A 16330-nucleotide genomic window follows, 5' to 3' on the forward strand; every position below is an offset into this window, starting at 1 on the left:
TGTGGACGATGGAATGTGTATCCAGAAAAGGAAAGACGGACAGCGACTGCTTGGAAGGAACTGTTTAAGGGGATTGGGTGATAATGGAGAGTATTAAGGAGAACAATGAGTCCATGTGCTGGAGTGCCTTCAACAGAGGGGAGATCAAATCGGACTGACTAAAAATGGGGGAAAACAAAGCGGTCATGAGGATCGTCAATTCATCCCGAGTGGCTCGAATACAGCGTATATTGCAATGGATAATGGACATAAGGTGGACAGAAAATGGAAGAATGTGACAAAGGTTGCAGTCAACGACTGCTCAGAGCTTGCGACCGACAGCGTGGAACGGCACTCAGCCGAAGGCAGAAGATCCTGATCCCTAGGTTGTTCAGGAGCAGCTCCTGCCACCAGCGACCGGCCGGTTGATCGGCCGCCAGCAGTGCGCCTCGGCGATACAGAAGACGGCAGCGGGCGGCTACCGCCAGGTGGTTGGTTTGTGGGGGTTAAAGGGACCAGACTGCTACGGTCATCGGTCCCTTTTTCCAAATACTAAGAACACCCACAGAGAATAAAAACGATCAACAGACGATAAGACAGACGACACAGAACAAGAGAAACCTAGACAAAGACCAGACAAGACGAACTAAAATCACACAGAGTGTGACGGTGGTTGGCCGACCATACAAACAAAAGGGGAAAAGCCAACCACCGAGAAACACATGGAAAAAAAAATCAGACAAATCGTAGGCCATAGGCCAGAATCAACACAAAAACACACACTTACATTAAGCGATAAAATCCCCCTGCCAGAATAAAACGCAGAACTATGTCCGCTATGGAAGAGTCGTCAGATAAAAGCGCAGAGAGCGTATCAGGCAGCGCAAAAGTCTGCCTGAGCACAGTTAAAAGGGCGCACTCCAACAGAATATGGACCACCGTCAAGGACGCGCCACAACGACAAAGAGGGGGATCCTCACGACACAGTAACTGTGCGTGAGTCGAGTGTGGCCAATGCGGAGCCGACAAAGGACGACTGATTCCCTGCGGTTGGCTCGCATGGATGACCGCCAGACAGTAGTCGTCTCCTTGATACGGTGGAGTTTGTTTGGCACGGGCAGGTTGCGCCAATCAGTGTCCCATAAATCGAAAACTTTGCAGCGTAATAGTGCCCGCAAATCAGTCGCCGGGAGGCCAATCTCCAGAGATGGTGCACTAGTGACCTCTTTCGCCAGGCAGTCAACAGTTTCATTTCCGGGTATCCCAACATGGGCCGGGGTCCAAACAAAGACCACAGATCTGCCGCAACGGGCAAGAGTATGCAGGGACTCCTGGATAGCCATCACCAGACGAGAACGGGGGAAACACTGGTCGAGAGCTCGTAAACCGCTCAGGGAATCGCTACAGATAACGAAGGACTCACCTGAGCAAAAGCGGATATACTCTAGGGCGCGAAAGATGGTGACCAGCTCAGCATTGTAAACACTGCAGCCAGCCGGCAACGAACGTTGTTCAGAATGGTCCCCTAGAGTTCGTGCATAACCGACACGACCAGCAACCATCGAACCGTCGGTATAGACAACGCCAGAGCCCTGATACGTGGCCAGGATGGAATAAAAGCGGCGTCGGGAGGCCAGCGGAGGGACTAAGTCCTTCGGGCCATGTGCCAAGTCGAGCCGAAGGCAAGGGAGAGGCACACACCATGAGGGTGTACGCAGAGGGGCCCGGAAAGGTGGTGGTACAGGGAAACACCGAAGCCCGTAGAGAAGCTGTTTGACGCGTACGGCGATCGGACAAACCTACCTGGGCCGACGTTCTGGCAGATGGACGACGGACTGCGGGAACAGGACACGATAATTTGGATTCCTGGGCAAGCTAAAAACATGGGCAGCATAAGCAGCCAGTAATTGTTGGCGTCGTATCCGCAGTGGAGGGACACCTGCCTCCACAAGTATGCTGTTCACAGGGCTGGTACGGAAGGCACCAGTGGCAAGGCGTATCCCGCTGTGGAGGATTGGGTCCAGCATCCGCAACGCAGATGGGGATGCTGAGCCATAAGCCAGACTCCCATAGTCCAGACGGGACTGGATTAACGCCTGGTAAACCCGTAGGAGAGTAGATCGGTCGGCGCCCCACCTGGTGTGGCTCAGGCATCGCAGAGCATTTAGATGCCACCAACACGCCTTTTTAAGCTGCCGAATATGAGGCAGCCAAGTCAACTGGGCATCAAAAACCACCCCCAAAAAACCTATGTGACTCCACCACTGTAAGAAGCTCGCCGTCGAGATAAAGCCGTGGCTCCGGGTGAACAGTGCGTCGCCGGCAGAAATGCATAACGCAGATTTTGGCTGCCGAAAACTGAAAACCGTGAGCTACAGCCCAAGACTGCGCCTTGCGGATTGCGCCCTGTAGCTGACATTCAGCAGCTGCAATGCCAATAGAGCTGTAGTAAAGGCAGATATCGTCAGCATACAGGGAAGCGGAGACAGTATTTCCCACGGCGGCAGCGAGCCCATTAAAGGCTATTAAAAACAGACAGACACTTAGAACAGAACCCTGTGGCACACCGTTCTCCTGGACTTGGGACGAACTATATGAGGCCGTGACGTGCACGTGGAAAGTACGATACGACAGAAAATTGCGGATATATAGCGGCAGAGGGCCCCGAAGGCCCCATCCATAAAGCGTAGAAAGGATGTGATGACGCCTTCCACATGTCGAAAAAGACAGCGACCAGATGCTGACGGCGGTCAAAGGCAGTACGGATGGCCGACTCCAGGCTCACCAGATTGTCGGCGGCGGAGCGGCCTTTACGGAACCCACCCTGAGACGGAGCCAGAAGGCCCCGAGACTCCAGTAACCAATTCATGCGCCGGCTCACCATCCGTTCAAGCAACTTGCAAAGAACGTTGGTGAGGCTAATGGGACGGTAGCTGTCCACCTCCAAAGGGTTCTTCCCCCGGTTTCAGAATGGGGACAACAAGACTTTCCCGCCATTGCGACGGAAACTCACCGTCGACCCAAATGCGGTTGTAAAGGTCGAGGAGGCGCCGCTGGCAGTCCACTGAAAGGTGTTTCAGCATCTGACAGTGGATTCTATCTGGGCCAGGAGCGGTATCATGACAAGCGGCGAGGGCACTGCGGAATTCCCACTCACTGAATGGAACATTGTACAATTCAGGATGGAGGGTGCGAGAAGAAAGACTCCGACGTTCTGTCCGCTCTTTAATAGAGCGGAATCCCAAGGGGTAGATGGCAGAAGCGGAATTCAGAGCAAAGTGCTCTGCCAAGCGTTTTGCAATGACGTCGGAGTCAGTACAAACTGCACCATTCAGTGAGAGCGCAGGGACGCTGACAGGGGTCCGATAGCCATAGAGGCGGCGAATCTTGGCCCAGACCTGCGATGGAGTGACATGGAGGCCAATGGTGGACACATACCGCTCCCAGCACTCCTGCTTGCGTTGGCGGATAATGCGGCGGGCTCGCGCACGCAGCCGTTTGAAGGCGATGAGGTGTTCGATTGAGGGATGTCGCTTGTAACGCTGGAGCGCCCGCCGGCGAGCTTTAATCGCTTCAGCGATCTCAGGCGACCACGGCGACCACCAACGCACAGTCCGCCGCCGAGGGGACCCAGAAGAACGGGGAATGGCAGATTCGGCGGCAGTAACGATGCCGGTGGTGACCGATTGAACCACTGCATCAATGGCGTCGGTAGAGAGAGGCTCAATAGCGGAAGTGGAGGAGAACAAGTCCCAGTCAGCCTTATTCAGAGCCCATATGCTAGGGCGCCCAGAAGACTGACGCTGTGGTAGTGACAGAAAGATCGGAAAGTGGTCACTACCACAAATGTCGTCATGCACTCTCCACTAGAAAGACGGTAAGAGGCTAGGGCTACAGATGGAAAGGTCAATGGCGGAGTATGTGCCATGCGCCACACTGAAGTGTGTGAAGGCACCATCATTTAATATGGAGAGATCGAGCTGCGCCAATAAATGCTCAACGATGGCGCCTCGACTTGTTGCCACCGACCCACCCCACAGATGGTTATGGGCGTTAAAGTCGCCCAGTAACAGGAAAGGTGGAGGCAATTGAGCTATCAGAGCAGCCAGGACATGCTGTGCGACATCACCATCCGGTGGAAGGTAAAGACTGCAGACGGTAACAGCCTGTGGCGTCCACACCTGAACAGCGACAGCCTCTAAAGGTGTGTGGAGAGGTACAGACTCGCTGTGAAGATAGTTCAGGACATATATGCAGACGCCACCAGACACCCTTTCATAAGCTGCCCGGTTCTTATAATAACCCCAGTAGCCACGGAGGGCGGGGGTTCACATTGCCGGAAACCAAGTTTCCTGCAGAGCAATGCAGAGGATAGGGTGAAGGCTGCTAAGTTGGCGGAGCTCAGCTAGATGGTGGAAGAAACCGCTGCAGTTCCACTGGAGGATGGTGTTGTCCATGGCTGAGAAAGGCTTGACGGGACTGGGAAGGGAGATTACGCCACTGGGTCACCTGCTGCCTCCGATTTAGCACCTGTGATAGTGCTTTCCACGGCGTCTGATGGACCGGCGAGATTGAGGTCTTCAGCGGACGCCAAAATCTCCACCGCATCCTCAGACGCAGATCTGGAAGGTTGCGGTGGGATGGCTGCCACCGCGAGTTCCTTGGGCTGAGAGCTCTTCTTTGGTTTCTCACGCCGTTCCTTGGGTCGCACCAGCTGGGAGGGCTTCACCGATTCAGTCTCCGGCACGGATGAGGATCGTGAAGCCCTACGACCAGCGGATGACGGGCACTTACGCCACTGTCGCTCGTCAGCCTTCTCGCTGGCGGAAACCTGGGAAGGGAGAGACCCAAGGGACCCCTTGTGAGCGTGAGAAGCCCGAAGAAGTTGGACACTTCTCCGGCTTAGAAGTGGGGACGGACGTCCCCGATGGGTGGGATGGTGTTGCTCCTGAGGTAGGTGGCGCAGGAGCAACCTGGTGGGTAGAGCCCCCCCACTGGCGAGGGGGCAGGAAGAGTTGTACTACTCGTCGATCCCGCCACAATTGGAGAAACAGACGGGGCTAGCACAGGTGTTGTAGCAGCAGCGTAGGAAGATGTCATTCTCACAGGATGGAGTCGGTCGTATTTCCTTTTGGCCTCACTATAGGTTAGTCGGTCCAGGGTCTTGTGTTCCATGATTTTACGCTCTTTCTGGAAAATTCGGCAGTCTGGCGAGCAAGGTGAATGGTGCTCCCCACAGTTGACACAGATAGGAGGCGGGGCACATGGAGTATTGGGATGTGATGGGCGTCCGCAATCTCGACATGTGAGGCTGGAAGTGCAGCGCGAAGACATATGGCCGAACTTCCAGCACTTAAATCACCGCATCGGGGGAGGGATATAGGGCTTAACGTCACATCGGTAGACCATCACCTTGACTTTTTCCGGTAATGTATCCTCTTCAAAGGCCAAGATGAAGGCACCGGTAGCAATCCGATTTTCCTTCGGACCCCGATGAACGCTCCGGACGAAATGTACACCTCGCCGCTCTAAATTGGCGCGCAGCTCTTTATCAGACTGCAAAATAAGATCCCTATGGTAAATAACTCCCTGGACCATATTTTAACTCTTATGGGGTGTGATCGTAACGGCAACATCCCCCAACTTGTCACTAGCTAGTAACCGTCGTGACTGGGCAGAGGATGCCGTTTGTATCAGGACTGACCCAGAGCGCATTTTTGACAAGCCCTTCACCTCCCCAAACTTGTCCTCTAAATGCTCGACGAAGAACTGAGGCTTTGTGGAGAGAAAAAGACTCCCCACCAGCCCTCGTACAAACTAAGAAGCGGGGCGAGTAACTGCTACTGCCATCCTGAGACTTACGTTCCTCCCACGGTGTGGCCAGGGAGCGGAACGTTTTCGGATCGTACTTCTGAGCGTTAAACTGAGCCCGAGAACGCTTGGAGACTGCTGGCGGCTGGCCACCAGCGAGAAACGATGTACCACGCTTCATTGCGTGTCATCTGCCCTGATGCCACCTACTACAACCAAGGGCCCTCCCCACGGGCGCCACCCAGCCACGGCAAGAGCCACCTGGCAGGATGGCAGTTGCCGGGAGTCCCGATACCCCAGGAGGATAGGCATCTACTCCTTGGCATATGTGGGGAGTTAACGGCGCACCCATCAGTAGAGCGATCCCTGTGTTGTCAGGGGGCTACAACCAATAGGGTACATGGCGGTCCCACCACAACGGACTGGCTACCATGCTGGATGTTAGGCAACATGTGGTCCATGGTCGCCGTCAGTGCAGAAAGAGGGACTGCACAGTGCAAGGTGTAATCTGCACGCAGAAACCGAGTCATGCCCAAGAGATGGAGAGCGGACAGGACTGCAATTTAACGGTGTATAAGCTGGTGAAAGGTCTGATCGAAAGATGGACATAATGCACCAAGTAAGGCGCCCTTCCCCAATCGGCTCGCTGTTCGGAAAATTTTGAGAGATGGAGGTCAAACCCAACAGGGGACCGTCATGTAAGGCCGAAAAGTTTGAGACTCCTTTTAGTCGCCTCTTACGACAAGCAGGAATACCGCGGGCCTATTCTAACCCCCGAACCCCCAGGGGGTTACCGCCAGGTGGTACTGTTGATGAGACACGCCGTGGTGGAGAACGAGAGGAACTGGGTTTCTTAGTAGCCTTCTTGGAAACAGGATATTTGGATGAAGGTGGAACCGATGGTTGTGAAGTTGGCGTACGTAAAAAATCTTCACGAGTATGCTCTTTTTTGAAGTCCAAGTGTCTCACTTTTGGGACCGATATTTAGCAGAACCCAATGAAGGGCGAGCCATAGAGTAAGTAGGCGGAAGTGGGCAGGTTGAACGGGCGACCTTTGCGCTGGCCGATCTGACGACCGTGTCACTAAAGGTGATATCACAAGTCTGCGTGGCCGCCTCCTTTGTTGGCCGAGGAGAGGCAAGAACAGTGCTGTATTTTCCTGTGAGGCACAGTGGGCTTTCGACTGGCGAATAATTTTCGAGCAGCGGAGGTCGACTCCACGTGAGGAATTTGAAGTGCGATGCGCTTCCACCCGAACAGGGAAGGTGTGGAGCAGTGAAGTACACAGCAATTTTTGTGTCTAGAGGGCACTGACTGTTTCTAACAACAAGGTGCAATTCCAAAATCTGAAACAAGACTTTACAGGACCTGCAATTGCGTCAACACCTTTCTGAATATTGAAAGTGTTGACCGTGGAGAAGTCGTGACCTTCGTCAGACCGAGAAACATCGAGGAACTGTGGCAACGATGGAAGAACTGTCGTTGACTGAGATTCAGTGAACTTACGCTTGTGAGCAGACATAGTGGAAGATGAGGAAACCATTGCGGAAGAATCTCCATGATTACTGGCGTCTCCGATAGCGCGCTCCTCCCTTGTTGGGGCCCTCTCTGAGGGCACTCCCGCCTTAGGTGATTGTTCACACCTCAGGTCACACCTCCCGAGAAACGGACGGAGGGACCAATCGGCACTTTCGGAAGGTATCAGCTCGGGTAATCACCCCTCCCTGGGCCTGGCCGTTGCCAGGGGGTACGTACTTGTCCTAACTGTCTACCCGAGGCGGGGAATTACGCATTACCCTGTCACCAGCTACACATGAAAATGCGTGGATCGGCCTTCAGACACGCACAGGGAAGAAGAAAGAGAATGGGAAAAACAGAAAGGGAAAGGAAAGAAGAGAGGAGGTAAGGAAGAAGAGAAGGACAAAGGAAGGATGAAGACATGCAAGTAGAGAAAGCGAAGAATGTGTTACATTTTCGAGCGTCCGTCTCCGGATGTAGGCACAAAACATACTCCCAGAGGGAGAGAAAGGGAAGGAAAGAGCCAGAGGTGAGTGGAGGGGTTGGGCGAAGATGGGGGTAGGGAATGGTGCGGAAGAGGTAGGTATGCAGCCCGGAAAGGAAGGAGGGCCACATTAGCTCCAGGTCGTGTGCTCGCTACACATGTATCCACAAAAGAGTTGTGGACCCCCTGGGGGGGGGGGGGGGACATGAGCCGTGTTACCTCCTCCCTGGTGGAATAACGAAATGATCGGATGTCGAATCCCCTTCGTCTAATAGGCGCTGCTCTTGCATGGTAGTTTATATCTTTGGGCCGGTTTAGTGACATCTGTGAACAGTCAAAGGGACTGTGCCTGTGATGCAATGTCCACAGTCAACGTAAGCCTTCAGGAGTTCTGGGAAACTTTTTTGATGTGTTTAAGTTAATGCAAATGAGTAGGAAAAACGATCTTTAAATTCGAAAACAACTTAATGATGTGCTGCTTGTGACAGTCATATCGATAAAATATCTAGTTTGTAGCTTGCAAGGAGTTATGAAATGGAACGAGAAACTAGAAATAGTAGTAAACAATACGTATGGTGGACTTCGGTTTATTGGAAGGATTCTAGGAAATTGTCTACCCAGTCATTGGAATGACGACGGTATGACAGTGCGCAGACAATGGGCATCGTTTGGTCCAACATGTGCCACACTGTGTAGTAAGTTGCGCCCTTTCGTTTCTCTCATAGTTATTATTCATAGGGATTTTTTATAACAGTAGAAGATACCCTCTACCACGCACTGTATTGTGGCTTGAGGAGTATGCATCCTCAATCAGTCACTAATTTCACATTTTCATTGTCATTCCGTTATATAACCTACGGTTGACCATAGTCGCAACTGTGAATACATTTCACGTACCTGTCTCTCTGTCTGCGATCATAGACAGGCTGTAAATGACAACAGAACTGGCGTAGGCCTGTACATAGAGAAACTGTTTGTGCCCATGACTGACGAAGATCCAGGAGGTCTCCAACTCCCACCCTGTTCCACAAATTCATCAGGCATGGCTGGTACAGCGTGGCGAGTGCAGAAGGACTGTTCTTATGGCAGCAGGTTTTTGGATAAGCGTGCATCACGATTAGTGAGCGGTGACTTATTAAAGTGAGTCTTAGTTAAAAATAAACAAAACTTAAGTATTTTATCACAATAATGATTCATTTTTATCCCAGTGAAGTTTTAGCTATGGCACAATTGACTATTAGCAGTTATCTCTGACAATACTTTTGGATATTCTGAGATTAAAGCAAGTCATACCTGCCTGTGGTTCTTACCTGTACTGTGCATCCACTTAACGTCACAGACCGAACCAAACGGGTCGATTCTGATTTCTCCATCTGGAAATTAAGAAAATTTTAAGAAACTTATTATCGGGCAGTTACCTTCATGTGGGTGCTAGCTAAGTAACAAGCATCTGGGAGTAACATATCATTTTGTTGAACACTTAGGCAGTAATTTTGTAAAACCCATGAACAACGGATGTTCAAACGATTAGAATTTTGGAAGAGTGCCAGTCGCTAGTTGAGTGAATGTTGCACAAAAATGTCAAATGTTTTTTATTTCAGTCTTTAATCACAACAAAGTCATTCAACGATGACCGTTTTCAAATGGCTCTGAGCACTATGGGACTTAACATCCGTGGTCCTCAGATAATGACCGTTTTCAGTTAGTAATGACTTCAGTATGTTTTGTACAGTAACGTCAGCTGCAAAGTGACTATACGATGTGGCCTATTTGACACCGTATTTTAGTTCTACGTGACGATGCTTTGCTGAGTGTATTTATATATTTTGACAATCCCTTTACGGGGTGATAACATCAGGACATGGTGCAGAACTAATCTGAAGATGGTCATTACTGATCGAAACCGGTCATCGTCGAAGCGGTGTACCGTAGGTCTCTAGAAGAGCGAAGCGTTCCAAAGGATTGGAAAAAGGGCACAGGTCATCCCCGTTTTCAAGAGGGGACGTCGAACAGATGTGCAGAACTATAGACCTATCTCTAACGTCGATCAGTTGTAGAAATTTGGAACACGTATTATGTTCGAGTATAATGTCTTTTCTGGAGACTAGAAATCTACTCTGTAGGAATCAGCATGGGTTTCGAAAAAGACGGTCGTGTGAAACCCAGCTCGCGCTATTCGTCCACGAGACTCAGAGGGCCTTAGACACGGGTTCACAGGTAGATGCCGTGTTTCTTGACATCCGCAAGGCGTTTGACACAGTTCCCCACAGTCGTTTAATGAACAAAGTAAGAGCATACGGACTATCAGATCAATTGTGTGATTGGATTGGGGAGTTCCTAGATAACAGAACGCAGCATGTCATTCTCAATGGAGAGAAGTCTTCCGAAGTAAGAGTGATTTCAGGTGTGCCGCAGGGGAGTGTCATAGGACCGTTGCTATTCACAATATACATAAATGACCTGGTGGATGACATCGAAAGTTCACTGAGGCTTTTTGCAGATGATGCTGTGGTGTATCGAGAGGTTGCAACAATGGAAAATTGTACTGAAATGCAGGAAGATCTGCAGCGAATTGACGCATGGTGCACGGAATGGCAATTGAATCTCAATGTAGACAAGTGTAATGTGATTCGAATACATAGAAAGATAGGTCCCTTATCATTTAGCTACAAAATAGCAGGTCAGCAACTGGAAGCAGTTAATTCCATAAATTATCTGGGAGTACTCATTAGGAGTGATTTAAAATGGAATGATCATATAAAGTTGATCGTCGGTAAAACAGATGCCATACAGATTCATTGGAAGAATCCTAAGGAAATGCAATCCGACAACAAAGGAAGTAGGTTACAGTACGCTTGTTCGCCCAATGCTTGAATACTGCTCAGCAGTGTGGGATCCGCACCAGGTAGGGTTGATAGAAGAGAGAGAGAAGGTCCAACGGAGAGCAGCGCGCTTCGTTACAGGATCATTTAGTAATTGCGAAAGCGTTACGGAGATAATAGATAAACTCCAGTGGAAGACTCTGCAGGAGAGACGCTCAGTAGCTCGGTACGGGCTTTTGTTAAAGTTTCGAGAACATACCTTCACCGAAGAGTCAAGCAGTATATTGCTCCCTCCTACGTATATCTCGCGAAGAGACCATGAGGATAAAATCAGAGAGATTAGAGCCCACACAGAAGCATACCGACAATCCTCCTTTCCACGTACAATACGAGACTGGAATAGAAGGGAGAACCGATAGAGGTACTCAGGGTACCCTCCGCCACACACCGTCAGGTGGCCTGCGGAGTATGGATGCAGATGTAGATGTAGAAGGACCTTTTTATTGTGACCAAAGACTAGAATAAAAATCATTCGCCGAATGGCAATGGCTAGAAACACAGTGTCCAATACGCAACCTAGCTAAAATGATCTTGCGGTGAGAGGGCCGAGAGGAGGTCGTCCAAAGCCGCTGGGAGAGGCTTAATTCACTTGAAGTGGTGATGAAGAGAGAGCACCTGCTGACAGACGGAAACACAGAGATCAGAAGAAATGGAAGAACTAGCGGGCCGAGGTACGAGGACTTTAGCCTTGGAAGCAGCGCCAGCGGCCTCTTTTTCCCCATCAGAACAACATGACAAGGAACCCACATAAACATCACTGTGGCTCCATCAAGAATGAGCAAGTGACAGTTTTCACGGACACGTTGCACTATGGGATGGAAGGTGTGCTGCACACGGAGGCTCTGAAGGGCACTGAGATACTCTGAGCAGATGCCACAATTGAAAAGCCTCTGTCGCCGGATGTACTCCGTGGCCCAACACAGGGCGAAGAGCTCTGCTGTAAATACCGAGTAGCGTTTCAATACCGAAAATCGTCGGTGCCGATGACGAAGGCACATCCGACACCATGGTCAGTCCGAGAGCCATCTGTGTACACAGAAGTATTATCTCAATGCTCTGTGCGAACGTCGTGAAACTTACAGCGGTAGAGCGAGGCTGGAGTAGTGTCTTTATGAAGCGAATGAAGGCCAAGATGTACACCGACAGCTGCACGAAGCCAAGGTGGTGAAGGGTTCACACCCATCGGGAAAGTGGCAGGTAGCAATCGAATAGCATACTGGAGCTTTGTTTCTGGATTGAAAAAATGGCACCAACGTCTCATCCATTGTCACAACCAACGAAAAGAAAATCCCATTCATGCTGTCGTTGCGCGTCAACATTGCTTGGCAACATGCCATACGGGGAGCCATGTGGTCGTCTGTCAGCATTCGTGGCACCCACCTGGATGACACTTTTCGCATTTTCAGGTCGTATTGCAGGATTGTGTGCAAAGAACCCACAGAAATGCCAACTCTGGAGGCGATCTGTTCAACAGTCATTCAGCGATCCCCAAAACAATTCTTTCCACTTTCTCGATCATGTCTTCAGACCGGCTTGTGCGAGCCCGACTTTGTTTCGGTTTGTTGTCACACGATGTTCTGCCTTCATTAAACTGTCGCACCCACGAACGCACTTTCGACTTATTCATAACTTCAACTGGCTATGAATTTTAAGTGGTTTCACACCACGCAAATTCAGAAAACGAATGATTGCACGCTGTTCAAGTAAGGAAAACGTCCCCACTTTAAGTGTTTAAAACAGTTCTCATTCTCGCCGCTGGCGGTAAAATTCCATCTGCTGTATGGTGGTGCCATCTCTGGGACGTATTGACAATGAACGCGGCCTCATTTTAAAACAATGCGCATGTTTCTATCTCTTTCCAGTCCGGAGAAAAAAAAATCGGTTGCCTTAGAACTTGAATGCACCTCGTATGGTGAGTCCAGGGTAGACAAACGGTTGGCAGTGCATACCAGCGACACTGATGTCGGCTGGGCGAGGGTATCACGTGGCGACAGCGTCGAAGAGACACTCTTAGTCAACGAGGGAGAAGACTGTATGCCTTTATTGGACTTCGAGCCTTTCCGGTTGTCAGAGGAAGACTTAGTTGTTTTTTGGCTGGAGGGACGTAGGAAGTCTTCGCAGGAGCGTTCCTTCTGTTCTTTCTGGCCTGCCAGTTTGTTTATCAGGTGACTTGGCCATGTGAGGCAAAAGTTTGGGGCCTTGTTGCGATGCTGGAGGAGGAGGAGGAGGAGGAGGAGGAGGAGGAGGAGGGGGAGACAGGAACTCTGCCGTGACACTGTGCAATTTCACAACTGCAGTGCTGAATCTGATGTCGCATGTCTGCGTTGCCATGTCCTTCGTGAAGGAAGAGTAGCAAGAACAGTACCTCAAGTGCCAGATGGTAGAAAGCACGGTTTCAAACTAGCCGACATCTAGCGAGCGACCGGGTAAGGTACTTTTCCCTTCACTTTGATCTTCTGGATAGACTGCTCATCGAGATACATGGGACAACCTCTGGAGAAGGCAGCAAGGTCGCCATTGCAGTTGACACAGGAGGCGGCAAACAATCGCCCTCGTGAGCATCCCTACCATAGGCTACACATTCGGGACTGTGTTAGCAGGACATTCGAGTTTGGTTGGAATGATGACACTGATAGCAGCACATTGGCTTCGAAATGTACAGCCAGACTGGTAACTTCATAACCTGCTTTGATCTTTGACAGAAACAACAGTGTCTCAAAAGTGAGGAAAGAGTGTGTGTGGACACTAAGGACGCATCTATATTTTTCATCATTCAATGCAGTACAATGATGCCCTCATCAGAGAGATACGTTTGGATTTTTGCCTCATTCAGCTCATCGAGCAACCTACTGTAAATAACACCACAGGAAGAATTCTGCATTCGCTGGGCGTCACATGAGCAGAATAGACTTGGAGGAGCGAAGCTGCAAGCAGTTATTGTCCTTGCGAATCAGAAGTTGTCTCTAAAAGAGAAGTGCAATTGCACAAACGAGAGCAGGATTTCATAGGGTCGTTTACTGCATCAGCATCTTTCTGAATAATAAACGGATTTACTGCAGCAAAAGACTCCCTGTCTTCAGTATGTGAAACCATGAGGAACTGTGGTGCAGCTGGGAGGGTCTGAATCGTCTCATTCCGTTTACGTTTCGAAGCTATTGACTGAACATAACTGGCTCATGGCGAGAAAATCCCCATGAATGTCAGCATCTGCGATGGTGCGCCCCTTCCAGCTGCCCCCCCCCCCCCCCACCCCCATATGGGTCGCATCCAACTTACGTGATTGTTCACACTTTAGGTCACACTTTCTGTAGATCTGACAGAGGGACCAACTAGCGATTTGGGAAGGTAACAGCTGAGGCAATCACCCCTCCCTTAGCCTGGCCTGTACCAGGGAATACGTTTGTACCCTAACTGTGAACCTCAGGGTGGGAATTATGCGTACCCAGTCACCTGTTACGTGTCAGATGCGTGGGCTGGCCTTCAGGAGGGCTTGTGGAGGAAGGAAAAAAAGAGGTACCGCAAACACTGAAGCGGAGGGAGGATAGGAAAAGGGGAATGAAAAATAAGAAACGAAAAAGAGTGAAAATGCAGACCAACTTTCCAAAAACACCGTAGACATATTCCCCAGGGCAGGGGAAAAGGATAGCAGGAGAACAGACATGCAGCACGGAAGGGAAAAGATGCTGCAAAGGCTGGGGCCCCGTTTTGCTCGATTTGTTTTGTGGCGCAAAAAGCAACTTGGATCACACGCGCCCAAGTCAAAACGATAGAACACGAACACAGAGGACGGAAATGACAATACGTCAGTCCTAATGGACAGAATAGGAAACAGCTAAAAAAACGTGGAGAAAGGGCTAAAAACCTTTAAAATTGAGGTCCAAAACTAAAAAATGGAATTAGCCGTATTGCTTCAGATGATAAAAAGTGAAACGCGGTCGACAGCCCAAGAGTCATTCACTAAAATGGCTGATAAATCAGGTGGCAAACCCAAGCTGGAACTGAAATTGTTAAAAAAAGGACATTCCAGCAAGAAGTGGCCGACAGTTAAAATTTGGACGAAATGTATACAAAGTGGCGGAGAGCGCCACTGAGCAAATGACGATGGTTGAAGAGGCTGTGCTCAAAAGCCAGCGAACTTAAAATAATCTCCTCCCCACAGGAGCGCCGAGAGGAGGTCGTCCAGGGCGTCGGGAGGGGCTTAATAAGCCGAAGCTTATTCCCGTGAAGAGAGGACCATTGGCGATGCCAAAGGGACACCACCCCCTGACAGACAGCAACGCAGAGATCGGAAGGAGAATAGATTCTCGAAGGCTGAGGTACTAGGACTGCAGCTTTGGCAGCAGTGTCAGTAGCCTCGTTTCCTGACAGACCGATATGACCAGGGACCCACAGAACATGACATTGGCCCCACCAAGAGTGAACAAGTGACAGTTCTCCTGGACCCGAGCAGAGGAAACCAGACAGCGAAGTCATCGGATTCATCGGATTAGGGAAGGAAGTCGGCTGTGCCCTTTCAAAGGAACCATATCGGCATTTGCCTTGAGCGATTTAGGGAAATCACGGAAAACCTAAATCAGGATGGCCAGACGCGGGATTGAACCGTCGTCCGCCCGAATGTGAGTCCAGTGTGCTAGCCACTGAGCAACCTCGCTCGGTACACTGCACTAAGGGATGAGCAGTGTACATCGCACACAGGCTTTGGAGGGCGCTGTGCGAGTCCGAGCAGAGGACAGTTGTGAAAGGTTGTGTCCCTGGATGTACTCTGTGCCCTGATACAAGGCGAAAATCTCGGCTGTAAATAGTGAGGAATGTGTCTGAAGTTGATATCAAAAGGAACGGGTGCCAATGACCAAGGCACACCAGACCCCATGGTCAGTCCGAGAGCCATCGGTGTATACAAAGGTACTATCGTTAAGTTCCATGTGAAGGTAGTGAAACTGAAGGCGGTAGACCGAGGCTTGAGCAGTGTCCTTAGGAAGTGAATAAGGCCAGGGGTGCTTAGCGAAGCCGAGGTGGTGAATGGTTCACACCCACTGGGAAGGTTGCAGGTAGCGTGAAGTTAAACTGCCATACCAAGTGGCGAAATCGGTCTCAACGACGTAATGGATAAGAGGGACGAGCCCCATACCGACGATCAAAGGAATCATCAAAAGAGGAGACACAGGAGGGGTGGCCACGCATGGCAAACGGCATTCATACCTGCTCAGGACAAAGTCACAGCAGTAGGACAGTGGTAGTTCAGCAGCTTCAGCATACTGACACGCAAACAGGCTGATGTAAAAGGTGGCCGTGACCAAAGGGATGCGATGATTGATAGTGCTGAGGCAGCGTAAAAGGGAGGGGCGTGCAGATGCAAAAACAAAGCACCCATAGTAAAGTTTTGAACGGACATGGGACCAGTACAAATGGAGGAGGGTGGTTCGATCGGCACCCCAAGAAGTACAATTGAGGACACGTATTACATTGAACTGCGTACAGCGGGCTGCCAGGTAAGAGACATGGTAGGATCAGGAAAGTTTCCTACGAGCACGAGCCCCTGGAATTTCATAGTGTCAACAAAGACAGCGCCGAAGACGCCACTCAGTGAGACAGGTCCGTGGAGAACTGCAATAAATAGCAAAATCATCGACAGAAACGGAGCCGGAGATGCCCTGTG

At 50.4% G+C, this 16330-nt stretch overlaps 1 protein-coding gene across 1 annotated transcript in view; it reads right to left on the reverse strand.

Moving 5' to 3' along the window:
* Positions 1 to 9216, reverse strand: part of LOC126330608 (phenolphthiocerol/phthiocerol polyketide synthase subunit C-like) — a gene marked incomplete at its 3' end in the record, with an annotated part of 40888 nt that extends 31672 nt beyond the window's left edge. The window contains exons 1-2 of the mRNA XM_049996372.1: positions 9211 to 9216; positions 9103 to 9165 (exon numbers count right to left, since the gene is read on the reverse strand). Coding sequence (XP_049852329.1) covers positions 9103 to 9165; positions 9211 to 9216 — 69 coding nt within the window. The remainder of the gene's footprint in view (positions 1 to 9102; positions 9166 to 9210) is intronic.
* Positions 9217 to 16330: the final 7114 nt, after the last annotated feature.

Source organism: Schistocerca gregaria, unplaced genomic scaffold (assembly GCF_023897955.1).
Source record: "Schistocerca gregaria isolate iqSchGreg1 unplaced genomic scaffold, iqSchGreg1.2 ptg001311l, whole genome shotgun sequence".
NCBI classification, from domain to species: Eukaryota; Metazoa; Arthropoda; class Insecta; order Orthoptera; family Acrididae; genus Schistocerca; species Schistocerca gregaria.